The sequence below is a fragment of the Bubalus bubalis genome, chromosome 16 (assembly GCF_019923935.1).
Source record: "Bubalus bubalis isolate 160015118507 breed Murrah chromosome 16, NDDB_SH_1, whole genome shotgun sequence".
Taxonomy (NCBI): domain Eukaryota; kingdom Metazoa; phylum Chordata; class Mammalia; order Artiodactyla; family Bovidae; genus Bubalus; species Bubalus bubalis.
Genome location: NC_059172.1, coordinates 45613662 through 45640120, shown reverse-complemented (window position 1 = coordinate 45640120; position 26459 = coordinate 45613662). Strand labels below are relative to the sequence as shown.

The 26459-nt window shown below is 47.2% G+C and overlaps 1 protein-coding gene and 1 long non-coding RNA gene across 17 annotated transcripts in view; both read right to left on the bottom strand.

Annotated features, from left to right (window-relative positions):
- Positions 1–26459, bottom strand: part of TEAD1 (TEA domain transcription factor 1) — a 274521-nt gene that overhangs the window by 43843 nt on the left and 204219 nt on the right. For 13 of the 16 annotated variants that reach the window (XM_045162943.1, XM_045162942.1, XM_045162940.1 and 10 more), the window contains 5 exons: positions 18998–19009; positions 18098–18232; positions 17075–17121; positions 16121–16182; positions 15009–15133 (listed from right to left, as the gene is read on the bottom strand). In XM_045162943.1, coding sequence (XP_045018878.1) covers positions 15009–15133; positions 16121–16182; positions 17075–17121; positions 18098–18232; positions 18998–19009 — 381 coding nt within the window. The remainder of the gene's footprint in view (positions 1–15008; positions 15134–16120; positions 16183–17074; positions 17122–18097; positions 18233–18997; positions 19010–26459) is intronic. The other 3 variants (XM_044929546.2, XM_044929551.2, XM_044929550.2) reach the window with 1 other exon arrangement.
- On the bottom strand, positions 9860–14999 carry LOC123329780. The gene is made up of 2 exons (XR_006545332.1): positions 10082–14999; positions 9860–9992 (listed from the first exon to the last, which is right to left on the bottom strand). It is a non-coding gene; the product is annotated as an uncharacterized LOC123329780 (long non-coding RNA).

Here is a 26459-nt window from a genome sequence, read left to right as displayed (position 1 = left end):
ATTTTGACCTACCGGCTTGGAGAATTCTTAGCATTACTTTGCTAGTGTGTGAGATGAGTACAATTGTGAGGTAGTTTGAACATTCTTTGGCATTGCCCTTCTTTGGGATTGGAATGAAAACCAACCTTTTCCAGTCCTGTGGCCACAACTGAGTTTTCCAAATTTGCTGGCACAGAGTGCAGCACTTTCACAGCATCATCTTTTAGGATTTGAAATAGCTCAACTGGAATTCCATCACCTCCACTAGCTTTGTTCGTAGTGATGCTCCTTTCCTAAGGCCCACTTGACTTTGCATTCCAGGATGTCTGGCTCTAGGTGAGTGATCACACCATTGTGTTTATCTGGGTCACGAAGAGCTCTTTTGCATGGTTCTTCCGTGTATTCTTGCCATCTCTTTTTAATATCTTCTGCTTCTGTTTGGTCCATACCATTTCTGTCCTTTATTATGCCTATCTTTGCATGAAATGTTCCCTTGGTATCTCTAATTTTCTTGAAGAGATCTCTAGTCTTTCCCATTCTATTGTTTTCCTCTATTTCTTTACACTGATCACTGAGGAAGGCTTTCTTATTCCCATAGGGAATATTCTTATATTCTCATAGGGAATGAGAAGTCCCAAATAAAAGAAGGCTGCTCCAAGCTTCTTTTGTACAAAAGAAGTGTACACATTGTACAAGCAGTCTGTGTGCTGGCTAAGAGACGACTGTGGGCTCAGTCTGCTCCAGCCCAAAAGACTGTGTTATTACCAATCAGCCATGACATTGGGTAAGTCTCCCAGCCTCTACATGGGGACAGTGATGGTGTCTACCTCCCAAGGGCGCTGCATATTAAGGCTTACTGCAGCATCTCCATTCAACAAAGAGCAGACACTCAGTAAATGTTAGCTACTATTATTTCTCATAAAATCTCTGCTTTGAGGTTCACAGTGAATGTAACAGGTTAAAAGCACTATGGTAGAGAAACACTGTTCAACTTTCTACAGCCTGAAGTTTTCCAAACTTGTTTGGTCACAAAAGCCTATAAATGTATCCTGCAGAAGTGCTGGTTTATACCCATGACCTGCCGCCCACACTGTGGATCTCTGGCCATAGTACCGAAGAGCAGGAGGGCCAATACCCCATCTGATGCCAGCTGTCCCCAACTGCTGCATGTACAGGAAGTGCGGCCAGGACCTAGCATCTTCTGATCAACATCACAGCATCACCTTCACCAAGGCTTCCCAAACCCTAAAAGGTGTCAGGTGACACGAAAAAGAAGAACTTAGAGCTCTGACAAGGACCCCGCCTCTATCCCAGCTGGATTTCAGGATGGACTGAGTCCTGGACACAGACATGCAAGAACAGAGTGTGCTGTGCTCGAGGGGGACTTTTGAAACAAAGTAGGAGCCACCAGCATGTTCGGGAGGTAAGGTTATGGGGAGAGGCGAAGTGCCTCTCTCCGATCTTTTAAAAATTTTCTCAAATGTTATCACATCATCTTTTCAATTATAAGCAAACCAAAGCCCACAGAAACATCTGGGGCACCAGTGCTGAGGCACTTCCAGCCTCATTTAGAGGGTATAAGCAGAGTAAACAAGACGGCGGGGCGGGGAACACAGACACTGGTGGAAGGTCCCCAGAGATGAGGAGGGGAGGGCTCGTGTCTGCCCCTCCACTGGTCCTCTGTTACCAGCACAGGAGCAGAGGCAAAGGCGTTGTTCCTCCATTATCCAAACTAGCTGGCTATCACCCAACCCTTATTGCTCACCTCTGACTGCAGCAAGTTCCGAGCCCTGCTGGACTCTGAGAGGCACTGCTTTTGCCGCTTGTTGTGGTGTCTACAGGCACCGAGTTTATAGGAAAGAATGGAATACAGACAGAGCCTTGGGGACATCTATGAATCGAATCTGAGTCTCTGCTAAGCACACCTCACTCCCTGTTCTTCCACCTCGCCAGCCTCCATGGGCCAGGGCAGAGCTGGGGTGAAGTTACGACTCTTAGAACACAGGGACCACAGCCTGGACCTCCAGGGGTCAGAGATCAGGAAAGTGAATGGAGGGTAAACTTTACCATTCTTCAGTGGGCCCACTCCAGTATTTCTGCCTGGAAAATTTCATGGCAGGCTATAGTCCATGAGGTTACCAAGAGTCTGCCACGATTGAGCAACTGAGTATATTGCTCAGTATATCAAGGAAGTATATCTGAAAATCAACATGCTGAGTGCAAAAGCACTCTAGAACCAGATAAGAACCTGACATCTCAGTTTTCTCCTGTGTACAATGAGGATCTGTGACTGTCATATTGAACAGGTTGGAAGATTAAAGGAAATGACGCACAGAGGGGGTTCTGGCATACAAGAAGCGTTCAATAAATCGTAGCTGCTAAGACGACTGTTGCGGCGGTTTATTATGTGAGATTAACTAGATCCTGGGGTAGAAGCAAAAGAACCTTCCTGCCTTAGCTATCCCTCCTGCCTAGCAAAGAAAAAAATAAACACAAATAAGCCAAGAGCTGGGAGCCAAGTTGTGGAGCTGCCTGACTGTTCAGATCCTTGATTATGGCCCACTCATTACTAGCGGCTGGAGTGCGGGCCTCTTACCTATGTCTGCAGGAAGAAAGGGAGCTGTGTCTGTTCAGTGAGTGTACAACGTGCTTTCGATAAACGTGACCTCGGATAATCCTTGCCTCACAATGGTACTGTAGGCGGGCTTTATTAAAGTCATTTTCACAGATGTGGAAATAGAAGCTCAGAGATGAACAGATTTGCCTGAGGTCACACGTCCAGGAATAGTCCTCAAGTTAAGAGGAAAACCTGGATCCATCCACACCACAGCCCATGCATTTGCTGTGCCATCAACTGCACTGTCTCCAGGAGAATATATAAATGCCTAGATCCTTCTAACTCAGATCTACTTTTTCTGAAAGTTGATTTCAAAAAAAAAGCAAAGAAGCTGAATAGCGTTTTCCAGATTCTGAGAAGTGAAATTACAGTTTGGGACACACACAATGACTCACAGATGCATCAGATAGAGCCTTCAAAGGTTTCTGTTCTGAGGAAGTTACCTTTGTGCCCAAGTCGCTGAAATGAACTGAGAACGGGCAGGCTGTCTTTGCCAAAGGAAATCGGGCACTGCCTCTCACAAGGCTGGTGACTTAAAACCAAACCCTGACTGTTGGCATTTGAGTGGCTTTATTCCTGCCAAGAGGTGACTTTGTTTCTAAGAATACAAAGGATTAAAGAAGGCGTCCTGGAGGCCACAGCAGTGGAACAGACAGACATCTCTCTCTCCTTAACTCAACCTGGCCAGGTGAGGAATCCCTCTACCCCCACATCCAGAAGGATGAAAAGAAGACATCTGATATGTTTGTGTTCAAATTTTAACAAAATTAAAACCCTAAAAACTATTGGTGAGGCCTAACCTCCCATCCTGCCAGATCTCCTTCTAAGGGAAAAAGGTTAGGGTGGAACCTCACTTCTCTCCCTTCTTCCCAAATAAATCCCGTTTTCTTTCCAGCAGTGATGGTTTTCCCAAAACTGACGATGGAACACAAAACCAAAAAGGAGCAATTCTATTCTACGTGGCAGAAAACAAAATATTTATACAAACAACAACAATAACAACAACCAACAATCCCAAGTGTCTGGGGGAACGTACAAGCAGAAACAGGGCAAGTGTCAATAAGTTACATCTATCAAAATCTAAATTTCCTTGACATCCAAAGCAGAGGTTAACACTGGCTTGTTCAATTACAAAAAAAGTCTCCCATGTGCTCAGTAGACATGCTGATGATCAACATATCAATACAGCAACAGAAAAGGTACTCACTTTGCATATTTCTTTCTGGATTTCACATCTAAAAGGTGTGTGACCTTAGATGTGTGACTTTCACACACCTAAGTTGAGCTATTTCAAATCCTGAAAGATGATGCTGTGAAAGTGCTGCACTCAGTATGCCAGCAAATTTGGAAAACTCAGCAGTGGCCACAGGACTGGAAAAGGTCAGTTTTCATTCCAATCCCAAAGAAAGGCAATGCCAAAGAATGCTCAAACTACCACACAGTTGCACTCATCTCACACGCTAGTAAAGTAATGCTCAAAATTCTCCAAGCCAGGCTTCAGCAGTATGTGAACTGTGAACTTCCTAATGTTCAAGCTGGTTTTAGAAAAGGCAGAGGAACCCGAGATCAAATTGCCAACATCTGCTGGATCATGGAAAAAGCAAGAGAGTTCCAGAAAAACATCTATTTCTGCTTTATTGACTATGCCAAAGCCTTTGACTGTGTGGATCACAACAAACTGTGGAAAATTCTGAAAGAGATGGGAATACCAGACCACCTGATCTGCCTCTTGAGAAATCTGTATGCAGGTCAGGAAGCGACAGTTAGAACTGGACATGGAACAACAGACTGGTTCCAAATAGGAAAAGGAGTACGTCAAGGCTGTATATTGTCACCCTGCTTATTTAAGTTCTATGCAGAGTACATCATGAGAAACGCTGGACTGGAAGAAACACAAGCTGGAATCAAGATTGCCAGGAGAAATATCAATAACCTCAGATATGCAGATGACACCACCCTTATGGCAGAAAGTGAAGAGGAACTAAAAAGCCTCTTGATGAAAGTGAAAGTGGAGAGTGAAAAAGTTGGCTGAAAGCTCAACATTCAGAAAACGAAGATCATGGCATCCAGTCCCATCACTTCATGGCAAATAGATGGGGAAACAGTGGAAACAGTGTCAGACTTTATTTTGGGGGGCTCCAAAATCACTGCAGATGGTGACTGCAGCCATGAAATTAAAAGACGCTTACTCCTTGGAAGGAAAGTTATGACCAACCTAGACAGCATATTCAAAAGCAGAGACATTACTTTGCCAACAAAGGTTCGTCTAGTCAAGGCTATGGTTTTTCCTGTGGTCATGTATGGATGTGAGAGTTGGACTGTGAAGAAGGCTGAGCATCGAAGAATTGATGCTTTTGAACTGTGGTGTTGGAGAAGACTCTTGAGAGTCCCTTGGACTGCAAGGAGATCCAACCAGTCCATTCTGAAGGAGATCAGCCCTGGGATTTCTTTGGAAGGAATGATGCTAAAGCTGAAACTCCAGTACTTTGGCCACCTCATGCGAAGAGCTGACTCATTGGAAAAGACTCTGATGCTGGGAGGGATTGGGGGCAGGAAGAGAAGGGGACGACAGAGGATGAGATGGCTGGATGGCATCACTGACTCGATGGACATGAGTCTGGGTGAACTCCGGGAGTTGGTGATGGACAGGGAGGCCTGGCCTGCTGCGATTCATGGGGTCGCAGACTCGGACATGACTGAGTGACTGAACTGAACTGAACTGAAGGTCCGTTATGTGCCAGGCACTGTGCTGGGCACAGGGAATCCATGAACTAATGGTACAAACAGCATGTCTCCTCAAAGAACCTGCATGGAGCCAGTCTCTTGCCTCTGCAGTCAGAACCATTGGGCATCCATTAAATATATGTTCTCAAAGATTTCTAGAGAAAATACTGGGATACGGACAGTCAACATTCCCTTTCTTATACATCAAATGACTTTTGTCAGCACTCACCTGCTCTTTTTATATGGATGTCTGTATTCTCCAGCACTAAACATATAGTGTAATTCATTAACAAGGAGAACATATGTGGGATTTACCTTGAAAATGGGAACAAAGGTTCATAAGCTTAAGATGAAAACCAAGTTATCCATCCCATGTGAGAACAGAACATACTCTCAGATCTGTCAGGTTTCAGAAAACTGTCCTTCCTCACAGCTATTCTCAGACAGCAACAGGAGGATATGCTCATGAAATGAGGGAGTAGAACAGAAAAGAGGGAGATGAAGTGGTAGCACAGAAGTGGTAACATGCTGGACCACAGCCGGGCTTTGGACCTGGACAACAGCCAGTCCAGGAGGGACAAGGACCTGGAAGCCGGGGGGCTCCTAAAGGGGCTAGAGAGGGAGTCCCTGACGTAGCTGACCATCTGGAGAAGAGTTTGAGAATTCTGTTAGACACATGGGGGATGACTCTGTGTAGGTATATACAAACTGAACAAACAAAGGCAATGACAAACCTTAGGAAAAACAAGTTTTAGAATCAAGAAGATGACTTTCATAATAAAAATACTAAGTGCTAAACCTAAAATTGTGAAATAACCATACTGGAGGGGTGGGGATGGAGGTGAGAGGGGTCATGTGCTAAATTCAGAGAGTTAAGTCCTGGTCTTCCACAGTAAGAAGTCAACAGATAAGGTCTCAAGTCGTGGACCGAGTTAGGTAGTGTAAGTACGCTGCTTAGAAATACGGAACGCATGTACAAAGCAAGGGCTGAAAGGCTGCAGGCAGCTGTCCTGAGGAGGACTGGGAGGAGGGGGAGTGGGAGATGGAGCGGGGCGGGCAGGGCACAGCTGCTTCTCCTTACAGGCCATGCCTGGGTTTTCACTGGGCTCACACATGAAGCACATCTATTACTTTATTAAATTAAATAAGCAGCCAATCCAAAGCTATCTCGAACCATCATGGAGTTTCGTGAGGAAAGAACTATAAAGGGAAACAAAAACACACACAGTCGTGCTCCAGGATGTTTATTCTAGTTGGCCGCAAGTTCCCTGGACCCAAAATGAGGGTGAGATCAGAGCCTTCCTCCGGCTCAAGTCACTCAGGATGACTGAGCAGGACCTCGGACCCTTGTCTGTCTGCAGGCTTCACTGCAGCGGGGCCAATCCCACTGGGCAGAGACGACCCCAGCTCAGCCGCCCCCGCCACAAATCTAACACACAGATTCCTATTTCAACTTGGAGAAGCGTTCATTTTCTTTTTGGATTGCTATAATCCCTCCAGTTATTCTTCACAGCCGTTGTCAACAGTAACAAAGGTAAATGTAATCCTAAATCTCCACAGAGTGACTTGCAAAGGGCTGTTTAGCTACCCTGGGGGATTAACAAAGGATGTTCTACCCTCCTCTAAGGTGGTTCTAAGAGGTCACTTTCCTTCCTGGTCTCTGCCTCTCCTTCTCTCTGCTGCTTAGGGAAGTTGCCGGGGGCAGCGGGGAGGAGGGCCAAATACTGGACTCGAGCACCAGAGTCAGACGGGGTCTGGGTCTGAATCCTGGCGCCAGCCTTGTTTCCTAGCTGAGTCATGCGGGGAGGGGTGCTTCCAGCCCTCTCCACATCCGTAATCCAGGGATAATAATAGTATCTACCTCGAAGGAGTGTCATGAGGCTTAAAGGAGATCACACATGGAAAATCCACAACGCTGTACCAAGCATGCAATTCTTCATTATTATTATTATTGTTGATATTTCCCTCAATAGTCAAGATGTGTCTGTACTCCGGGTGAGATTACCTAAAATTATGGCTGTTCCTCTGACTGTATTAGGTCCTGTACTATAAGGTGGCTGGGGTGCAGGTGACATGCACGCAAGGCCTAACAGGATCTGGCCCTGAATTTCTCCCAGTGAAGAATGCAAAGTCTGTCCTGGCAAGTGGGGCTGGGGCAGCCTGTGAGGTTGCCCATTACTGCAGATGAGACAAACCAGAACAAACAACTCCCAGAATGGCCACTAGGGCTTAATTTTCTTTTCTTTCTTTTTTTTTCCCCCAAAGAGCTGCTAATAGATTCTAATCCAGAGCCCTCTGATGAGGCAGTTCACTTTTTTCTGTAAAAGGAAAGGGAAAGCCCTAAGAATCTGCTGGCCCTTGGCATCTGAGAGGCTCCCATGGACATGCCCCAGCACTGCACTACACAGTCTGACCTGAAGATGGCGGTATTTCCCTAAACTTGTTCCAAAAATTCCAAGTATTTGAAGAACGCCATAAAACCTTAAAAAATGACTGCTGTCAAATAATACCAGGAGAAAAATTATAATCCACTTAGGAATTTAAAGAAACCAAGACAAATAACTCACATCAAGGGATGCTAATGTACAAGTTGAAACAGGACAAGGACAAATCACCTACATTTGCTTCCTGTTGTGTTCCTGCCTGGACAGTCTGCTCAGACACCCCCCAGAGCAGCCTGGGCAAACTGCGATGGCCTCCGGGCCCTACAGGGGCAGGGAGTGGCTACAAGACCAAGCCAAAGGAAGTGACCTGCATCTTTGGCACCTGTTGGGGTAGGAGGGCTGGGGGGCTTGCTCATGGTCCCGCAGGCTCTCTCCTCAGCTCCTGCTCAGAGCACCAGCCCTGCTCTGGCTACTTGGCCCCGAGGTAGCTGGTCGCTCTCTTCCCTGTGCTCTTCCCAGAAAGAAACATCACTGGAAACAAGAAACAAGGAACAAATAAGTCCTTCCTTTCTGGATCTCACCCCCACCTCCCCATTCTAGCACCATCTCCATAGAGTGGCTGCTGTTTTCTTAGAAGGGAGTCTTCCACACACAAGTGCAGCTGTGAAACCCCACAGGCTGAGTGCAGGGACTGCGACCAGGAAGGCACGCGGGTGGGGTGCTGACCTGCCAAGGAAAGCAAATGGAGCCTGGCTGGGCCTCTGTGAAAAGCCTATAAAACCCAGCTCTCCAGATGCTTCCAATTGCCTCATCCCCAAATGGTCATGAATAAAGAGGTGAGCGTCCAGAGAAGCTCAGACATGAACAGCAAACCACCCACCTTTGCTACGAGAGGGCGCGACTGGCATGGACAAGCTGACGGGAGAGCTCGCAGTCATGCAGGCCAGGGTGCGAAAGGCCACACTCGCCACAGTGACCTGTCACGTCCAGCACCAGAGAACCCTCCATCTCCTATGTCCTAGTGCAAGGCAACGCTTGGTAAAACGTAGGAGAAAAAGCAGGGAGAAGCATAAGCAGGGCACAGCCAACCATCAGACCCGCTGCACTCTTCCTCTGTAGGCCGGGAAGGCACATGTGCTCTCAGACCATTTATTCAAAGCACGTGGTGCATACATTAAGAACACGGGTTGGAATCCAGGCTCTGCTACTTCTGAGCTGTGTGTGGCCTGAGGCAAGTTGCCTAACTTATCTGGGCTGGGGTAGCCTCATCTGCACACAGAGATGACACCTGGCCTGCTTATCTCATGGGTCAATGGGAAGGTCAAATGAAACAGCAAACATGACGGGTCTGTGTGAGCCTTAGGGAGCTACACAGATGCTAGTATGCAGGTTAATTATTAATGAGATCCACGCACAAACCATGAACTAGGGGAGAGAAAGAGCCTCCTTTCTGAAGGACCAGAAACCAAATCTGCCCAAAGAGCTGTTTCTCATGAACACATGACCCTGCTCTGAGAGGCAGCGACTGCCTTAGCAAGCACTGCAGGGCTTGGAAGCTCCTCCAGAGAAAACCTGCCATCTTCCACGCTACCCAGGATATAGGAGAGGATCCTCCTGGCCCCAAATCTAGAATCTAATAAGCCCTGCTTCTGATCTCACCTCTCTGGTCAAATCCCCACACAAGCCACCCAACTCTTCTTTTTGCCACTGGCCTCACCGATGTCCTATTTTCTGAGTTGCCCTGTTCACATTTCCCCAACCAAAGTCAGCATCTGTGAGATCTGATAAAGAAATTGAGTTGATCTGTGAATTTAGGCCTTTGAAAGAAGCAAGAAAAACATGAAATCATCCTTGGGCCCACATTTAACCAGCTGCCCATATGGAAAAGAATCAGGTTATCAGAAGAATGTATTTGCAGAACTTGAGGGCAAGGCTCCCCCAGAGGAGGGAACTTGGGCCCCCTCAGGCTGTGAAGACTGCTGACTCACTCCCCATCTCCAGGAAGTCTCAGGCTTTTCTGCTGTTCCATTCATTTAGCATTAAAGATTAGGAAACAGGTCACTTCAGACCACAAAACTCCTCGCCTTCTGGTTGAGGACCAGCCATTGTCCACCATTCAGGGATTCTCTCCTCCTGTCAAGTGTCCTTTCTTCTCTTTCTCCAAACGTCCTGATCACCCTCTTTCACTCGCTGCGCCAGGGTGAAGGGCCCTGCTGCATCCAGCCTGGGCTTGAGGAGCTCGAGGCTTTGAAGGGCAGCTGTTTTTGCATTTAAGTAATTTTTAATTTCTGAAAAAATACAGTGACATGGTTAAGAATACAAAGTGGAGCCAAACTTTGGCTCAGCCTCCTCCTGGTGGTGGAACTTGATAACGTACCTTAATGTTCCCGAGCTTCCGTTTTGTTACTGAGAGACTGGACGTAAGAACAGTATCTGGGTCAAATGCTCGGCACGTGATGCTCACGACACAGGTCAGCAAGAGCTGGAGGTTACCCTGATAGCTGTAACTCAGGGAGGTTTTCTCTAAGTGAGCTCAGGTGTGCACTCCCTACTCAGGTCTGTTCCTGTGACCACATCACAGAACTCTGCTTCTTCCCCAAGGCAGTGCTTCTTCAAAATCTAAAGAGAGCAATCTCCTGTCCCACCCTCTCCATCGCAAAGCCTGCCCTTCTCTGGCTGTGTAACTCTACCTAACTGAACTCCTCGCACTCTCTCTTCCGAGATCACGGTTGACATTAAACACACTGCCTTTGCCTGGAAGATGTAGCTGAGTTGCCGGGCAGCTGGAGGAACCTGCTCTGCCCCAGGGAGCGGGTAGAGGGAGCCCACTACATTTTCCCTAGTGGCTCATATGGTAAAGAATCCTCCGGCAATGCAGGAGACCCAGGTTCAATCCCTAGGGCGGGAAGATCCCCTGGAGAAGGAAATGGCAACCTAGTCCAGTATTCTTGCTTGGAGAATTCCATGGACAGAGGAGCCTGGTGGGCTACAGTCTGTGGGCTCACAAAGAGTCAGAGACGACTGAGTGACTAAAACTTCAAACTTCAAAACTAGGGTTTAGCAGGAAAACCAGTCCTCATGCACACTCGGGATTCAGCTTACAGCCCACGAAGGCTGGGTTTTCATCTCTCTGAAGCTGCAGCTGTTGAAGTCGGTCTCCCAGAACTGGGCCCTGATGACAGGTGAGGAGGCCCTTTCAAAAGAGCCCACCCTAGGTGGAAGATCTCGCACTTAACACTGCAAGTCCTTTGATAACGCAACACGGAAATCCTATAGAAAGTGTGTCTTTAAGCATTACTAACCACTTCCAAAATAGTCTTTGTTTTTTAGATCTTCCTTTCTTCACCCTCTGCTGTTTTTCTCTCAGGTTCTAGTGGAGCCAAAGGTAACAGAGGGACTGACTTGCTGGTTCTCCACCAATATAAACAGCCACTGACTCAGGGGCAATGTCTGGTTTACAGAGGATGCAGAGCCAGCAGGGGGCGCTCATCTCCTGGATTAGTCTTCCCTTGGCTTCTTGTAGAGTCTGGCTGGCTACAGGTACTCATCAGATGCAAATGAACCCAACAACTTTTGGTTACTGGAATCAACACATCTAGCTCTGAATCTTGGTTGAACACTGGGCAGTCTGTGTCACGGGGCTGGTAAGACAATGCATCATGCAGGCTATCGCCAATATGACTACTGATAGGGGTGAGAGAGCTGTGAAGAATCTTTAGTGTTGGGAGTGGTGATACATGTGGTAAACAAGAGTGAATTTCCAGAATAACTGGGACTAAGAGAGACAGCTAATTGAAATGGAAGAGAATTCACAAGACTTTCTGAAGCATTCTGACAAGTCTTCTAAGCACCAGCTTCTCAAATTATATAATATGTGCTTTATTTTGCAAACATAAGGTGCTGTTGCAATGAACATGTAAAGGCCCTTGAGGGCCAAGGTCACACTGAAAAAATGTGGAGTATGGGAATGGTTTCGTTGGTTCTCAAACTTTCAGAGACGTCTAAAATAAATTCAGCTGGTACATTTACTTAAGCAAATATAAATATGCTATCCTTAAAATTTAACATCAAACATTAAGCAGGTTAATTTGATAAGGAAGTCAACAAAGTGATCAATAGTTATGGGTCCTAAACAAATCTGACTTTGGATCCTGCAAATCTCTGTCTGCACACAGACACGTACACACATTTCCCCTTGCGTCTCTGTAATAGCTCAGGCTCACTGGAATCAAAGGGCTATGGGTAGTGCTGGCAAAGACCAAACAAATAAATTAATGAGCATGGTACAGTGTGATTTTTTCCATCCATATCACAGCCCAAAGAGGTAGGGAATTCTAGTTCTTTCTATAGAGGAGGCTTAGAGAGGTGGCTGTCAATGGGTGCAGCCAGGTCTGAACCTTCTCTGTCCATATGGTCCCCCAGGAGGACACAGGCAGGAATGCACACCTGAGGAGCAACAAAGCCTGGAGGAGGAGAACCTAGTTTTCTGATCCAGGGTGACACCCTTTGTCCCAGCTACTCTGGAAACGCACTCTCTAGTTAACCACATTTATCATCGTCACCACTGAAGTCATGTTCTACATGAGTTCTACAGAGTTAAGCCTTTCATTCATCAGTAAAAGGTCTACTCTAGTTGAACCAGCCAGACTCTTAATTCTGGATGTACATCAAACACACATATCTGGACACTACTCCAAGGCCTTGGTGGGTCCTGCCTTTCTAAACTATTCACTAGCTTTCACCTCTTGCTTTATCTACACCAGAGTCATCACCTCTGGAATGCTCTTCTTCCTTACTCTTCCGGGCCCATATGGATCCTCTACCTCTTTGCATAAGGGCTGGTTCCTCCACAAAGCCTGCCCAGTTTCCTGTCCAGTCACAGCACCCCTAGCCGTCACACTTCCCAGTGACCCTATGGGGGATGACGGCCTCACCCACTAGACATCAGCTTCCACCAGGGCAGCACCAGAATGCACCTTCTTGGTACAGCACCCTGAACACATGGGTGCTCATAACTGTTTATAGGATGGACAAAAGGAACTTCTTAGCAATGCACAGCGGGGAGCCCAATTACCACTAACAACTAGAAGAAGAGGAAATGGGCATTCTGGGCCCCAGTAGGTCCATAACTGAGAAGGACAGTTACCATGAGGGTGCTCCATAAGCTTCTTAAATTAAAAATAAAAATCTGTTTTGTGATAAAACATTATATTGGGTCTTTTAACAAGGATAACAACTAACATCTTGGGACTTGTGCTTCCTAGTGTCCTGGAGTTCTATTTCTAAAACAGAAATGTTTACAAGTAAACAGGTTTGCTCGCCCAAGAGTACAGACTGAATGCACAATTCAAGACCTTCACCCCTGGTGGTGGTTCACAGCAGTGAAAGAGTACACTGAAACAGAAGCCTGGGCTCCGGGTCCTCCTGCTCATTGACTAAATATTCTACATCTTTTAATGTGTCTTGGCCTCAGTTTCTTCACCTGTAAAATGGGTAAAACAAAATCCACTCCGCTAGCACTTGGAGGACAAAATGGCGTAGCCAATGACAATGCGCTCTGTGAGCGATGAGGCGTCATACAAACATGAGCTACTCAGAGCAGAAGCATGGACTGAGCCAAAGCCCAGCCTTCAGCCGAAGAAATATCTACATTTCCTTGAAGGAGGAGGAAGCAAAGAGTTGCAAAGGTCATCTTCTTGGTTGTTTATCTCAGTGCTCCCACAGACAAGGGTTTAGGCACTCACCGTCACCCTTCTGGTACAGCCACTCAGACACTTGTGAAGAGTGACCCAGGAGGCTGGTCTTCTCTTCCCTGTTCTCAATACTCTTCTTTTCCTTTGCCTGCCTCGACGGGCCCAATGACTACTCTCTTTCTTCATTTTATCCTAATTTTGGAGCCGACTCTATTTTTCTACCAGGATTCACAATTCATAGGCAGAAATGCCAGGGGGCCACATGTGGGTTCCTGAGTGTCCACTCTGGTGATGGCTGGTGGAAACCCCTCTATTCATGGCGCCTTCCTGTCCTACCCTCAGAGCCAAAGCACAAACGCTTCAGAGAGAGGTCACCTCCTGTGGTTCACACCCAAGTTATTTACAACAGATGATGAACTCACTTGTGATACTTTCTCCTGGAAACAGAATGGCAGCAAGGCAGCAGACAGACAGACAGCGTGGCCCTGTGTACTTTTGGGAGACGCCAAGATCAGCCGGGTGGGGTGAGGTAGAGAATATGGAAAGGAGTTGGTAAAGATCCTGAAGACAAACTCATGATTCCTTCCATTTTTGCCTTGGGCTCACCCACACACAGATGCAATGCTCGTACTCACAGCCAAGGAGTGGGAGTGAAGAAAGGGTCTTGGGCTTGTCGGGTGGAGAGAAGGGAGGCTCACAGGGGAAATGGTGGGCCCAGCTGAGGACAGGAAGAGGACGGGCACTAGATGGGGTGGGGAGACGGGAAGGAGGAAAATGACAAATCGGGTCCAGATGCTAACTTAATGGATATTTAGGGTATTAAGATGCATCGCATTCTATGTCAGGCTGCTAAAGTACTACCCTGTTACTTCTCCTGCAGAAGCTAAGAATTCGCTGTCTTGAGAAAACACAGCTTTGAAAAGAAGTATGAATAATGGCTAAATAGGCTTGAGTTTAGGCTTGGGTTTTAAAGACATGAATATGAATCTCTAATCCATCAGATACTAACTGTGTGACTACAGAGAAGTTACTTAACCTCTCTGTTATCTCATGTTTTCCAGCACCTACCCTTATGGGGTTGTTTAAGAGTAAAATGTGATGATATCTATTAATCGCCTTACACAATACCAGCCACAGGTCAGGGCTCAAAAAATGTTGTGGTTGTTCAGCCACTCAGTCGTATCTGACTCTTTGTGACCCCGTGGACTACAGGACGCCAGGCTTCTCTGTCCTTCACTATCTCCCTGAGTTTGCTCAAACTCATGTCTATTGAATTGGTGATGCCATCCAACCATCTCAGCCTCTGTCGTCCCCTCCTCCTCCTATCCTCATTCTTTCCCAGTGTCAGGGTCTTTAAATGCAAGAGCCTGTTAAGGTCTTACTCTTCTGCTCTAGTAATTCCTGAAGTTTGCAGTCCAGAGCATCCATAACCATTTAGCTCTAAAGTTTTACATATTTGTCAACAGAAATATCTTTTTACTTCATTGGAAGGCTGCTCGGCCCTCCTTACCCAGGTCTGCTTTCATGCAGGGTATCTGATCTGTCAGGCCCAAAGGCAGGGTAAGAGGAGCAAAGCCCGGGGTCAAGGCACCCAACTCTGAGCACACTTACCGAGTCTGGGTCTCGCTGTTGTTCAAGGAAAGCTGAGAATTCCACCAGGCGAAGTTTGGTTGTGCCAATGGAGCGGCCCTGCCAGGCCGGGACCGAGGGAGCTGGGGCTGACGCAGGTTCAAACCCTGAAATACCGATTGATCATTACCTTAAACCCAGCTCCTTGCCTGCCATCATCAGGTCTCAGGCCACCCCCGGGGCAGGGGCCTACAAAATGGACCACCCATGAGCAAAGCTAACAGGTCTGTCCACCAGAGTCCAGGGGTGGAGCTAAGCTGGCAGCAGTGGGTTCTGGCAGAGGAGCCCAGAGGCATGGCCAACTGGAGAAGCACAACGCAGGTGGTTCTTCCTAAAGCCGCTACCAGCCCAGGTTAAGGGCTGGGGGTGAGGACACCTAACCTGGGGCAAAGGGGCCTCGCTGGGGACCACGGCAAGAAAGATGAAGTGTGGAAGTGGATGCTGGCAAAGCGCTCCTGTGAGACAGGGATGTGGGCGCTCCCTGTGCTCTTCCAGCTCCTTTCCTAAGTAAGACCGCAGTCACCAGCACAGTGGAATGTTCTCCTGGGACGCTCCATGGTGCTGGAGCAGAGGGGAACGTGTGAATGCATTTCAGTCTGGGAGCTTATAATGAAGGGTGTGTGTGTGTGCATGTGTGTGTGTCTTGGGAGGCAGGCAGGTTGGCCGGATGCATGCTTTCTACCTGGGCTTCCATGTAAGCACTCCTTTAAAGAAAGGGTACTCGGAATTGAAATACACTTCTCTAAGAAACAGCAAATAAAACCGTCTGCCCACAAGACTGAGATCGCCCAATGTGACCTGTTTATGAGGAGGAAGGAACCAGAGCAACTTCTCCTTTCAAGGGTGACCAAGGGCCCTGAGTGAAAGTGATCAGGCTTCCTGTTGTTTTTTTTTTAAAAAAAGCCCATCAGAAGAGCTCTCTAGAGATGATGGAGACAAAGTAGGACCTGGGAGGGGACACCAGCGACCCTCCTGAGCTCTGGGCTAACCCTGCCTTAAGGAGGGTGGTGGCAAGAAAGGGGTGTCCATGGCCCTGCAGCGGAGGGAGTTTGTGCAGCTGGAGAACAAAGTGAGAGGGTTCTTCAGAGACTCACCTGGAATGGGGGCCGTGACTGCCGGCTGGATGGGGTAGGCCTGCTGCACGAAGGGCTTGACGCTGGAGACAGAGGACAGAAAGAGTCAGAAACCATGGCTGTAGCAGCAGCTACTTCCTAGGTCTGGCCGTGGCCTCCCAGGGCTAGGGACTCCTCACTCAGAGCTTCCCTATCTGCAGGTGGTAGCATAGCCCAGGCAGAGCTCTACCAAGATGCAGACCCAGCTGTGCTGTGCAAGTGAGAGGGGCCGGCTGGGTGCCAATGACCAAACCACCAAGCCTCATGCCAGTTCCATGGCACGGGTAGGGCAGATGTCAGCTTGCCTTGCACGCGCTGTGGCATCTACCTCTGAACCTCGCTTCTGGTCCCTGCAGAGACCGAGGTCAGCAGTCATCATGGGCAGGCAAGGTTTGGGACATGTTTCAGGCTCTCTTTCTCTAGACCAAGTAGCTCCATTTCCTTTGAGAATATACAGGAGAAGGTTCCTTTCTGCTTTTATTCCCAATCTGTCCTCACCTTCCGGTTTACTGAGCTTACCTTCCATGCTCTCAAAGCATCAGTCGGATTTTCTATTAGCTTCCCCCACTACAGGGAAAGCCGGAAAAAAATGGACTATAGGATCACCTCCACTGTCCTCTCTCAGGAGGACCCCAGGCTCTGCCCCCTCAAAGCCATGAAAAGACGGAGACCCTCCTCCTGTTGCCAGCTGCAGGACCACTAATACTGAAGGAGGGAGGGAGGTCTTTACATGTCTCCCAAATCTGAGCATCTCTTTCCTGCCACTGGCCTCAGGAGATAACAGTGGGGGGTGATGTCGGTGATGTCAGGTTAAATCTCCCTCTCCCCCCGCCCCCCGCAAGGCCCCAGGCAGTCTGGTGCCAGGAAACCTCAACCCGGAGTGGGCTGTGACCAGCCCCTGGTTGATTGTCAGTGCCAGCCCCTCCTCAGACTTACTCTTGTGAAGATCCAGGCTGCCCTGTTTGTATCATTCCTGGCCAGAACTGGAAGGCAAAATGCAAAGAGCTTCAGGGTTAGGAGTTCACCTCAAAGCACTGCTAGGATGTCTATGCACTCCAATCCTTGCTAAACAGGGGTGCAGATCATCTGCCAGCTGCCAAGTGACACAGCCTAAATGCAGATAGCACAGGTTGCTGTCCTGCAGAAGATGTTAACCTCCCTGAGGGCAGGCACCAGCTCTTCAAGAGTTCACCTGACACCCAATAGGAATCCGGGTGCATTACAGAGGGTTCACATATATTCCTCTGACTGCTTCCTCTATGTGCCCGCCCACCCTTCCTTTCCTCCCTCCATTCTGCAACACTTCCTACGTGACATTCTGCCTCCGCAGCTCACAGCCTGGGGAGAGGACACAGCTCAGAACCAGGATAGTGCAGACACCTCCTTTGCTGTGGGCTTTCCTAGGCCCTGGTGCCTGCTGACAGCCTCTGGGAGCGGCAGTAGATGTCAAGGGATTCAGACAGCCTTGGGTTTGAGTCCTGACATGGCTCTCCATGTGACTATGATAGAGTTACCCAACTCTGGTTTTGTTACTAATTAACTTCAGTTTTCTGTAAAATGTAAATCTGTAAAATGGCAGTAACAGTAAGAGGCATTTAAGATTACTGTGAGGATTAAATGAGACCACAACTTTAAGCTTCTCAGCCTTTGGCAGGTGCAAAATGAAAATAGTAGTAAAGAATACTTTTGTCTCTTTAGAGGCTAGTTGCCATAAAGTGACCCCGAGGACACAGGAACAGAGACTAAGGGCCAGGAATAAAATGCTCTCTCTCTCCGCCTCTCCCTAGCTCCACTTTTCTCACCGTTTTGCACCCAGCATCAGGGCACCACGAGGTGGTCCTTCCCCTCTCTTACACCTGGCACAATTAACAGGAAGTGCCAGGTAGATGGGTTCATGCTCGGCCACATCGGCTCCATGTGCTCAGGGGCCATCACTACCGGACCCAGCTGGTGACTTACCCCCGGTGCCCCCGGGAAGGTGGGGCGTGGGATCCCGGGCAGCCCCAGCTTGTTGTGAATGGCAGTGGCCGAGACGATCTGGGCTGACGACATGGCGGCCATGTGCTGCAGGGCCTTATCCTTTGCAGTCTGATCCTTGAAGGCGACAGTACACACAGACTTAATACACAACGCACGGCTACCGGGCGGCTCAGACAGGCACAGCCGCGAGCACGGGGACTAAAATACAGAGCCACGGAAGAGGCTGGAAGAGCAAGCATGCACGGATAAATAAACACAGCCAGAAGGCCCAAAAGGCCTCAACCTACTGTAACTCTGGACATTTACTGAGAACACCCAGTAGCAAGATTTAAAAAAAAATTTCTTTTTTAATCCATTTTCCAACAGAATGGGAAGCCTCTGAGGAGAGTGGACAATGTATTTATTTTTCCAGCTTCCAAAAGATGTCTCCAATTACTTAACACACTGAAAGAAACAAGAAAAAAAAAAAAAAGGAAAAAAAATGGCCCTGCTTTGAAGCACACAGATGGGAGGAGGGCGAGAGAAGAGGCATGGTTGTGGATCTGGGGTGGGACCATCCACAGTGCCGGGAGGCCCGTCTGTGTGCGGCCGGGGAGCCCTGGCAGACACCTGGTGGGGGGCTCAGAAGCAGCGGGGCGAGGATGGGGCCAAGCAGCATGCTGGCGGGGGGCATGCTTTCTCAGGTATCCCCGCCGGGGTTGAAGGCTAGGCGGGTTCATACTGTAGCCAAGGACGCAGGGGGTTCTACCAGGGACGTGGTTTCTCCTTTTCCTAAAAGGGTCTTTTCTAGGAAAGCCAAGGCTGGTAACACACAGCTCGCCAAAAAGTCTGCCAAGCACAGCTCAAGTACAGAATACTCAATTTGGTGAAAATACTTACCATGCTTGTTACCTGGATACAACAATAAACAATTTGTTAAAAGGATTGCGTACAAAGGCAGGCTTATTTTTCTTCTTAGTTAAAAAATATACATGTATACAAACACACGGTACAATAAAATGTGTAGGAGTGTGGGTTTTTCCCCTCCCCCCAGCATTTTAGGAGAAATGTGTGACCCTATCTATCTAGAAGGACAATTACCAACAACCCCGGCTCCCAGCTCCTCTGAGTTGATTCTGAGGCTTCCCCAGGACAGATGGAAAAATGGTCAGGCCCCTGGTGTGTGCCACGCCCTGACAGTAGGGCCAGGGACTCACACTCAGTGAACCTGCTGAGGCTCCCGGACGCTTGCAGGAGGTCTATACACCCTACACACCAGGCCCAGACCCCATCAAAGCAGGAGCAAAATGGTGACATCAAAGTAGAAAGAGCACTCGCCACAGTTGCCATTCAGAGTTCAGACAGAGAGTGAAGGTCAAGGGGAGCTGCAGGCTAAGACACTGGGTACCAGCTGCGAGGTGGCTTCAGTGTTTACAGATTTACCCAAAGGTGATGAATAAACATGCTGAGGTGCCAAAGGAAGGCCAAGAGGAGGAGGGAGAAAAATCAAAGCCTGCAAGGACAAGAACTAGAGGGTTCCAAGAAGATCAACCAGGTGGTCCCAAGGCACAGACACCACAGACACCCATAACTACCAGGAACACCATGTGAATGTTCAAAGGAGTATATTAACCCTTAGAAAAAAGGCCTAAGACTTGCATAAAATTTTATACTTTATACATTTCTCTGGCTCTCAACTGAAAAATGAGCCTTATCTTACAGCTACTGGGGAATACCCATGGTCAGGGCACTGTGGCAGCTGAATGACACCACGAGGGTCCTGTGGACTGAAGTGATGCCCTTGCTGCCTCTGGTCAGATGGCATTTCTTCACATTGAAGCTCCATTTGCTAATCTGCTGAAGTTTCTAACCTAAAGCTAGATTCCTCTGGCAACCTTTTTTAAGATCCGAAACATTTCAGACAATGAGATGCCAGGGCGAAAAGAGACAAATGTTGAAGTCAGTGGAATTCTATGATAAACTATGTGTGTGTAAATGCCCTACAGCCAAACTGAGCCCACGAGATCTCAGCACTCATCAGTCTACCCACAGCTGGTCCTGCAGTTCCACCTGCCTGGCCACCCTCTCAGAGGACACCCAGATATAATAAACGGGAAACCCGGGTCAGTCACACTTCCTTCCTTCTCTGTCAAGAGCATCTTGACATCAGTACAAGCTTGTGGGCTTCTCTTTGGACGGTTACTTTGGACTCCAGCCCTCAAGTCATTTAACCCCCAATAAGGGGTTATCAATACTCTCAAGGTGATTTTTGAAACTGAAGGAATGGCCCAGGTATAACCCCAGGTCCTTTCCCAATGAGCCACAAGACTTACAATCTCTCCAGGGCCCAGGCAGGCGTAGCCGAGAAAACGGCAGCCCAGGTTTCTTGTCTGCCTGGCTGATGCCAACCCTGTGGAAGAACTATAAAGGGCTGTGGGCTTGGCTGTATTCCAAAACTATGTAATGGGGCGGTGGGGGTGGGGGTGGGGGTGGTGCATTCAAACATGAGAGTTCTGTTTATGAAATGCTGACGACAGGGGGAGTTCTGCTCACCCAAGCACAGAGTGTGTTTGTGCACACTTGGATGGAGTGACCAGGAACCATCAAGTCCAGGTCCAAATGTAGGTAAGTCCCTACATCTTCATAACCCACTCTTGTGGTGTTAGAGTTGCCTGAGATGTTTCCCTATGCTAGGCTGATGGAAAAGTTCTTCGAAATGTTCATAAAAGTTTGATACTTTTTTAACAGGAAAATCAGTCAGTGAGGAAAGGAGAAAAGTCACCACCTTTACTGTTTAGGTCACAAAGCTTCAGAACATTTCAGAATACGGTCTTTTGTTAAATAAAGTCGGGTTTGACTCTCTTATTACCCAGCATTCCACCAGGTACCCAAATGAAGACAGAAGTCCAAAGCAAGAGAGCAAATCTATTGCTTTGAGCACACCAACCTGCTCTCTGTCAGTAAAAGGCATACCTGCTGGGGAGTCTGGAGACCTGGTCTCAAACCTGCCCTCCACCTGGCATTAATGGGTTGTATTACCTTGTGTAAATCACTTAACACTCTAATTTTTTTCATCTAGGAAGGGAAGAGTTGCACTTTATTTTCTAAAGGTCTTCTGGTTCTAAAAGTATTTGTAGCTATGAGTCTGACTTCTATTATAAGCAAATATGTCCTAATACATATAGCCAGAAAACCACTAGTGAAAAGACAGCAGGATGTTAAAATTTAGGCAGCTCTCAGCCGCCTGTCCTAATAGAGAGAAAGCCAAGTGTGGAGAGGAAATTTTATCTCAAGTAGAGGTTCTTTCTGCACTTGACCTACCTATTTGAGAATAGGCAATTTTCTATAAATGGACTAAAATGTCTATACCAGTGATTTCCTACTTCTTGTAGTGCCGACATTCTGAGTACTCATTTCACTTTATAACATCTCCCCTCTATCTATTATATACATTGGAAAATTAAGAAGATTAAAATTTTTTGTTTAAAATCTAAAGCAACCATGCAGATAACAAGCACCACCAGGGATATCTGGAAATCAGAATGGAGAGCCTGGCTGTAGATCTACTTATCCTGAAATGGGAGCACAGAAGGACACTGAGCTGGGAGATTTCAATAGAAGGATCTCTAAACTGTCCTTTTCAGCCTAGAGATACATGCCTGGCTTTGGAGAAATTATAACTCTCAGTGTCAGACCTGAGTAAATGACTTCTCTGCGTCATTCTGGCCTAATACCTCGGACTTTTAAACACTGCACTCTATCATCACCACTTACCCCCAGAATAAAGAGGGTGGGTTGCTAATCTATCCAAACAACAGTAGCTTAAGTAAAGTCAAAGATATATGTGACATTTGTATACCGCATTAATTTTATTCTAAGATGTTTTCACACTAACGTTTCTGAGACGTGATGGGATTTACAAGGGATGAACACATTGTTTTATCTTGAAAAACCGTGATTAAGTCAATACTGAGTTACAATGTATGATGTCTTAGATTACAGGAAATATGGAGTGTATGCATGTGTACATATAAGCATGCATGAACAAAAAATATGCCCTAGGAAAAAGCTTGGACAACTTCACACTGACTCCTTTTTGCTGATTTTAAGCCCCTCTGTTCCTAAGACTATAAAGAATGAGGCCACAAAAAGCAGAAGTGGGGAAAGAAAAGGCAGATCTCCCTTCTCCAACCAAACCCTAACTCAAGCCCACAACCTGAAATGTGGGAATTATTTATGGAACAGGAAACACGGGTCTCAGTCTACTGATGGAGTGCTAAGAACGAACGGCCTATGTGACCTGAGAGCGAAGGCACAGGAATCACTCCAAGGCAGGGTGCACGTCTCGGTCCCCACTTGACTCTCTTCCTGCCCCATTCCTGGCACTCCGCACTGTCAGCAGCCTCCCTACCTCCACCACGGGGGATCCAGCAGGCAGCGGCAGACATAAACTCCTCAGCCTGAAGCCTTTCAAACTGTTATTGTTACTAAGTAAACAGATTTTCATATTTCATGAAGCAGAGCAAGGCTGCCACTACAACTCTGGGCTCAGCTGACTGCCTCCTTCCTACGGTTGAAATGTACACAGTGTTTGGAAAATGTCTTCATGTGATAACCATGACGGGAAGGCAACCTACCACAGATGCACATGGCTGGACTGGTTGTGCTCTGCACACTCAAGGATATTTTATGAACCAGGCTCTGCAAAGTTGGGGACCCGTCTCCCCTCTGTTTTCTCAGCTTTGGATTTTTCTGGGGAATCAATATCTCATAATTTTTAGGCATTAGCTATAAACTAATTTTAAAGATAATATAAAACGGCACCTGCTCGCATGTACAATATTATAGTGCCTGTATATGAAGTCTGAATGAACACACTCCTGCTTATCCAGGGGCCATCATTTCAGAATTAAGGATTCCAATCTAATGTATTCATATGAAAGTCCACCAATATATCAGGAAAAACATGTACGATCAAAAAGAAAAAAGACTGGATTCAAAAACTTCTGAGCGCTATTAAATGTTTTTCTCCAAATATACTTCTCTCAGCAGTATAAAAATACAGTACATGAGAAGAAAAATAGCAATTTGCTTGAAAAATCACTTTTTCAGAAGAAGACAAAATAGAACACTTTCCTAAGAAGTAATTTTGCAGATGTTGTTTCTAATCTTACACTATGTGGATTCACATGACCTCTGCAATTATTAGCAGTTGCTCCTGAGCAGATAAACACCACAAGAGTCTATGATGGTTCTGGAGAAAGGATGGAGGGCACTTGAATTTTTCTAGCCATGATCTCTAATTTGCTTATTATTAGAGAAAGCAGGAGTAAGTACAAAAGGGCCTATTCCGGTCGGGCAACAGCTAATGCTGAGGAGACAAGGCACATTCATACTTCTCCTAACTTGCCATGTAATGAGTAGCAATTAATTCATCTTATTGTATTTCCAAATGCCAAAGACTCCATTCACATCAAAGAAAAAATTTTTCAAGGCTTTTACCATTGTCCATTTTTAAATGTACTGGGCTATATTTAGTATTCTCTAATTGTCAATAGTGTGGCCTTTCATTGTGATGCGCGGCTTAGCATCATAAAGGATTGCAGATGAGGGTCCAGGTGATTTGTAGGTGTGCCTCGTGCCTCTCTACCGGGAAGCCTGGGATTTAGGTCATCTAATGCCAGGTCCGGGTTTTGGGGAGAAGGCACCTTTCTGACCTTTAGCCCATTTCCCTGGGAGGTAACAGCAAGAAGTGGGAGGCAAATCTCCCTTGAAAAGCCAGCATGTACCAACTCCCACCACTCATCTTCTCTATTTAATTCAACAAACAGACACAGTGAAAATAGGGCTCGGTTGAGGGAGACAGTGCAAAGCAACTTGAGCCAGGGCAACGAGCCCTCATCCTTGACCAGCAAGAACCCCGTAAGGAGGCAACGTGGTATCACACGAAGAGCTTGGTCTGTGGCAACAGATAGCCCTGGGGTCAAATTCAGACTTGTGACCCTGGGTGAGTCCCTTAGCCCCCACGGCAAGCCTCTGCATCCTCGTATGCAAAGTACGGGCGACAGCCACCTTCAGGAGCTCCCTGAGAATTGCATCAGGTGCTCTGAGCGCACTGTGCCACTGTGTGTATGCACCTGCTACTCCGCGGACTTGACATCTTCAGGGCCCATATGGCCCACCATCCAGGCTTAAGTCTGCTCGAGACCTGAAATGCTTAGAAGCCCTGGTCCGGAGTACATCATCTCTGGGCTCAATGTGATTCTAGGGCACTGTCTATATCAGAGGCCAGTTAATAACGGGATTTCTCTATGAAGGGGAAAAAATGTAGAACGAGGCTGTTTCTGCTGCTTTTAAAGAAAAAATCCAAGCTCGGCTGACATAGAATAGAGAAGTATGCACTCCCTCAGTTTACACTGTAAGTTCTGCATCATCACATGGTTGATGAGAAGTTCTAACTCTAAGCACAAGAAATGAAATGTCTCCAATCTTGGTCTTAACCCAGGCAAATGGAAAACAAGGTAATGAAAATCGTGTTGAGGAGAGAGGGTACATGTCATGAATGCAGAACTCCCTGAAGACTGGGAGATGCCAGGAAAGGCGGTGTATCATTTCCCAAATCCCACGACAAGACCAAGTGTCTCAGCTGGTGCTGAGACAAAGGATACGGTAGTTTCAGGCTTCTTTTGCTGTGTGTTCTGCTGACAGCCAACGCTCGAAGGAGCGAAGCAGCTCAGAGGGCCACAGGGAACACCACAGGATGGAGGGAAGTGTGTCTTCCCTGAGGGCAGGCCCATTCCTGGACAGAATCAGTGGTGACTTGGTCAGGATTCAGCCATGTGGCTGCAGCAGAGCCCTAGCAAAGTTCTTGAACTTATCAAGAGGATTAAATCAACAATTTGAACTTTAAGCTCTCTGCTTATTGGAAGGAACGGCAGATTGGAAAGAACGGCCTGCTCAGAAATCAAATGACAAAGGCCACCAGGGTGAGAATGAAGAAAATGGCCCCGGGGAGCACATGGAGCTCATAAATTAGTCACCAGCGACCGGACACAATCAAAGGAGCTCAGGCCTTTTTCTGCTCTACTGGGATGATGCAATGTCAGCAAGTGCAGGCTTTTCTTCAATACAATCCAGAGCTTGACACGAACACGTCTACTGCCTAAGATGTATTCCTGCTGAGGTGAGGACAGAAGGAAGACTTCCCTTCCTCTGAGGACTGTCCAGAGTCATGCATTCACCAAAACACACCCAGCAGAAGCGGCCTGGTCCACCTTCAGGGTAAGACAAAGGCGGTCCACAGCGTGGTGGTGGCCTGTGAGCGGGCTGCCACTCACACAAGCCTCTGACGCCAGCAAATCAAGGGCTGCCTTTTTGCTGCTATCGTGGAAGAGGCCTCTGGGCAGGGACTGGACAAGCTCTTGGGACAAACGAACATTTAGAGACTCAGAGCAGGAAACTCTAGTAGGAACTCTGAGTAGGAAAGAAGAGACTGCTTAGTGCACAGAGAGTATTTCTACAATTTTTCTTTCTCTTTTTTTTTTCTTTTCTTCAGTCTTTCTCCATGCTGGGATGATAAATCCCTGGAGCTTTAAAAAAACAAGAAAAAACTAAGACTTTTTGGTAAAATAATGGTGAGTGAAATAATTTTAAGTAGAGAATCCTTTCTGCAATTGCAGGCTGCTCCTCAGATCACACCACACTGTTTTCCAGACAGGCTGCTACCTCTCACTGTTCAAATACAGATTCCAAAGAGGGGATAAACTAGGTGGAAGGGGAGGAGATGGCAGACAATATATGAAGCCAGTGCGGGTAACACTGCTATAGACGCAGCTGGTGACATAAGGTCCAAGAGCAATCTCTCTCAGTCGATGTCCTTGGAATTGCTTGATGCATGCTCCAAACCTACAAGCCATCTGCATGCTGGAACTGCATGGGTCCATCTTCCCCTTTGAGGCTTCTCTGGTAGCTCAGACTGTAAAAGCGTCTGCCTGCAATGCAGGAGACCTGGGTTCAATCGCTGGGTTGGGAAGATCCCCTGGAGAAGGAAATGGCAACCCCACTCCAGTACTCTTGCCTGGAAAATTCCATGGATGGAGGAGCCGGGTAGGCTACAGTCCATGGAATTGCAAAGAGTCGGACACGGCTGAGCGACTTCACTGTACTTTTTGTATCTTCTACTTTATAACTAGAACCAAGCATCAGAAGACTGATGGGTCAAAAGAATTGTGTCTGGATAGGGGTCAAACGTGTGGTCCTTTCATCACTAAGAGAACTGAGTGTTTTCTAGAGCAGTAGTTATCACATTCTGACTTGTAGTTTAGATGTTTTGGTCAAGAAAATTAAAAACAAAACAAAACCC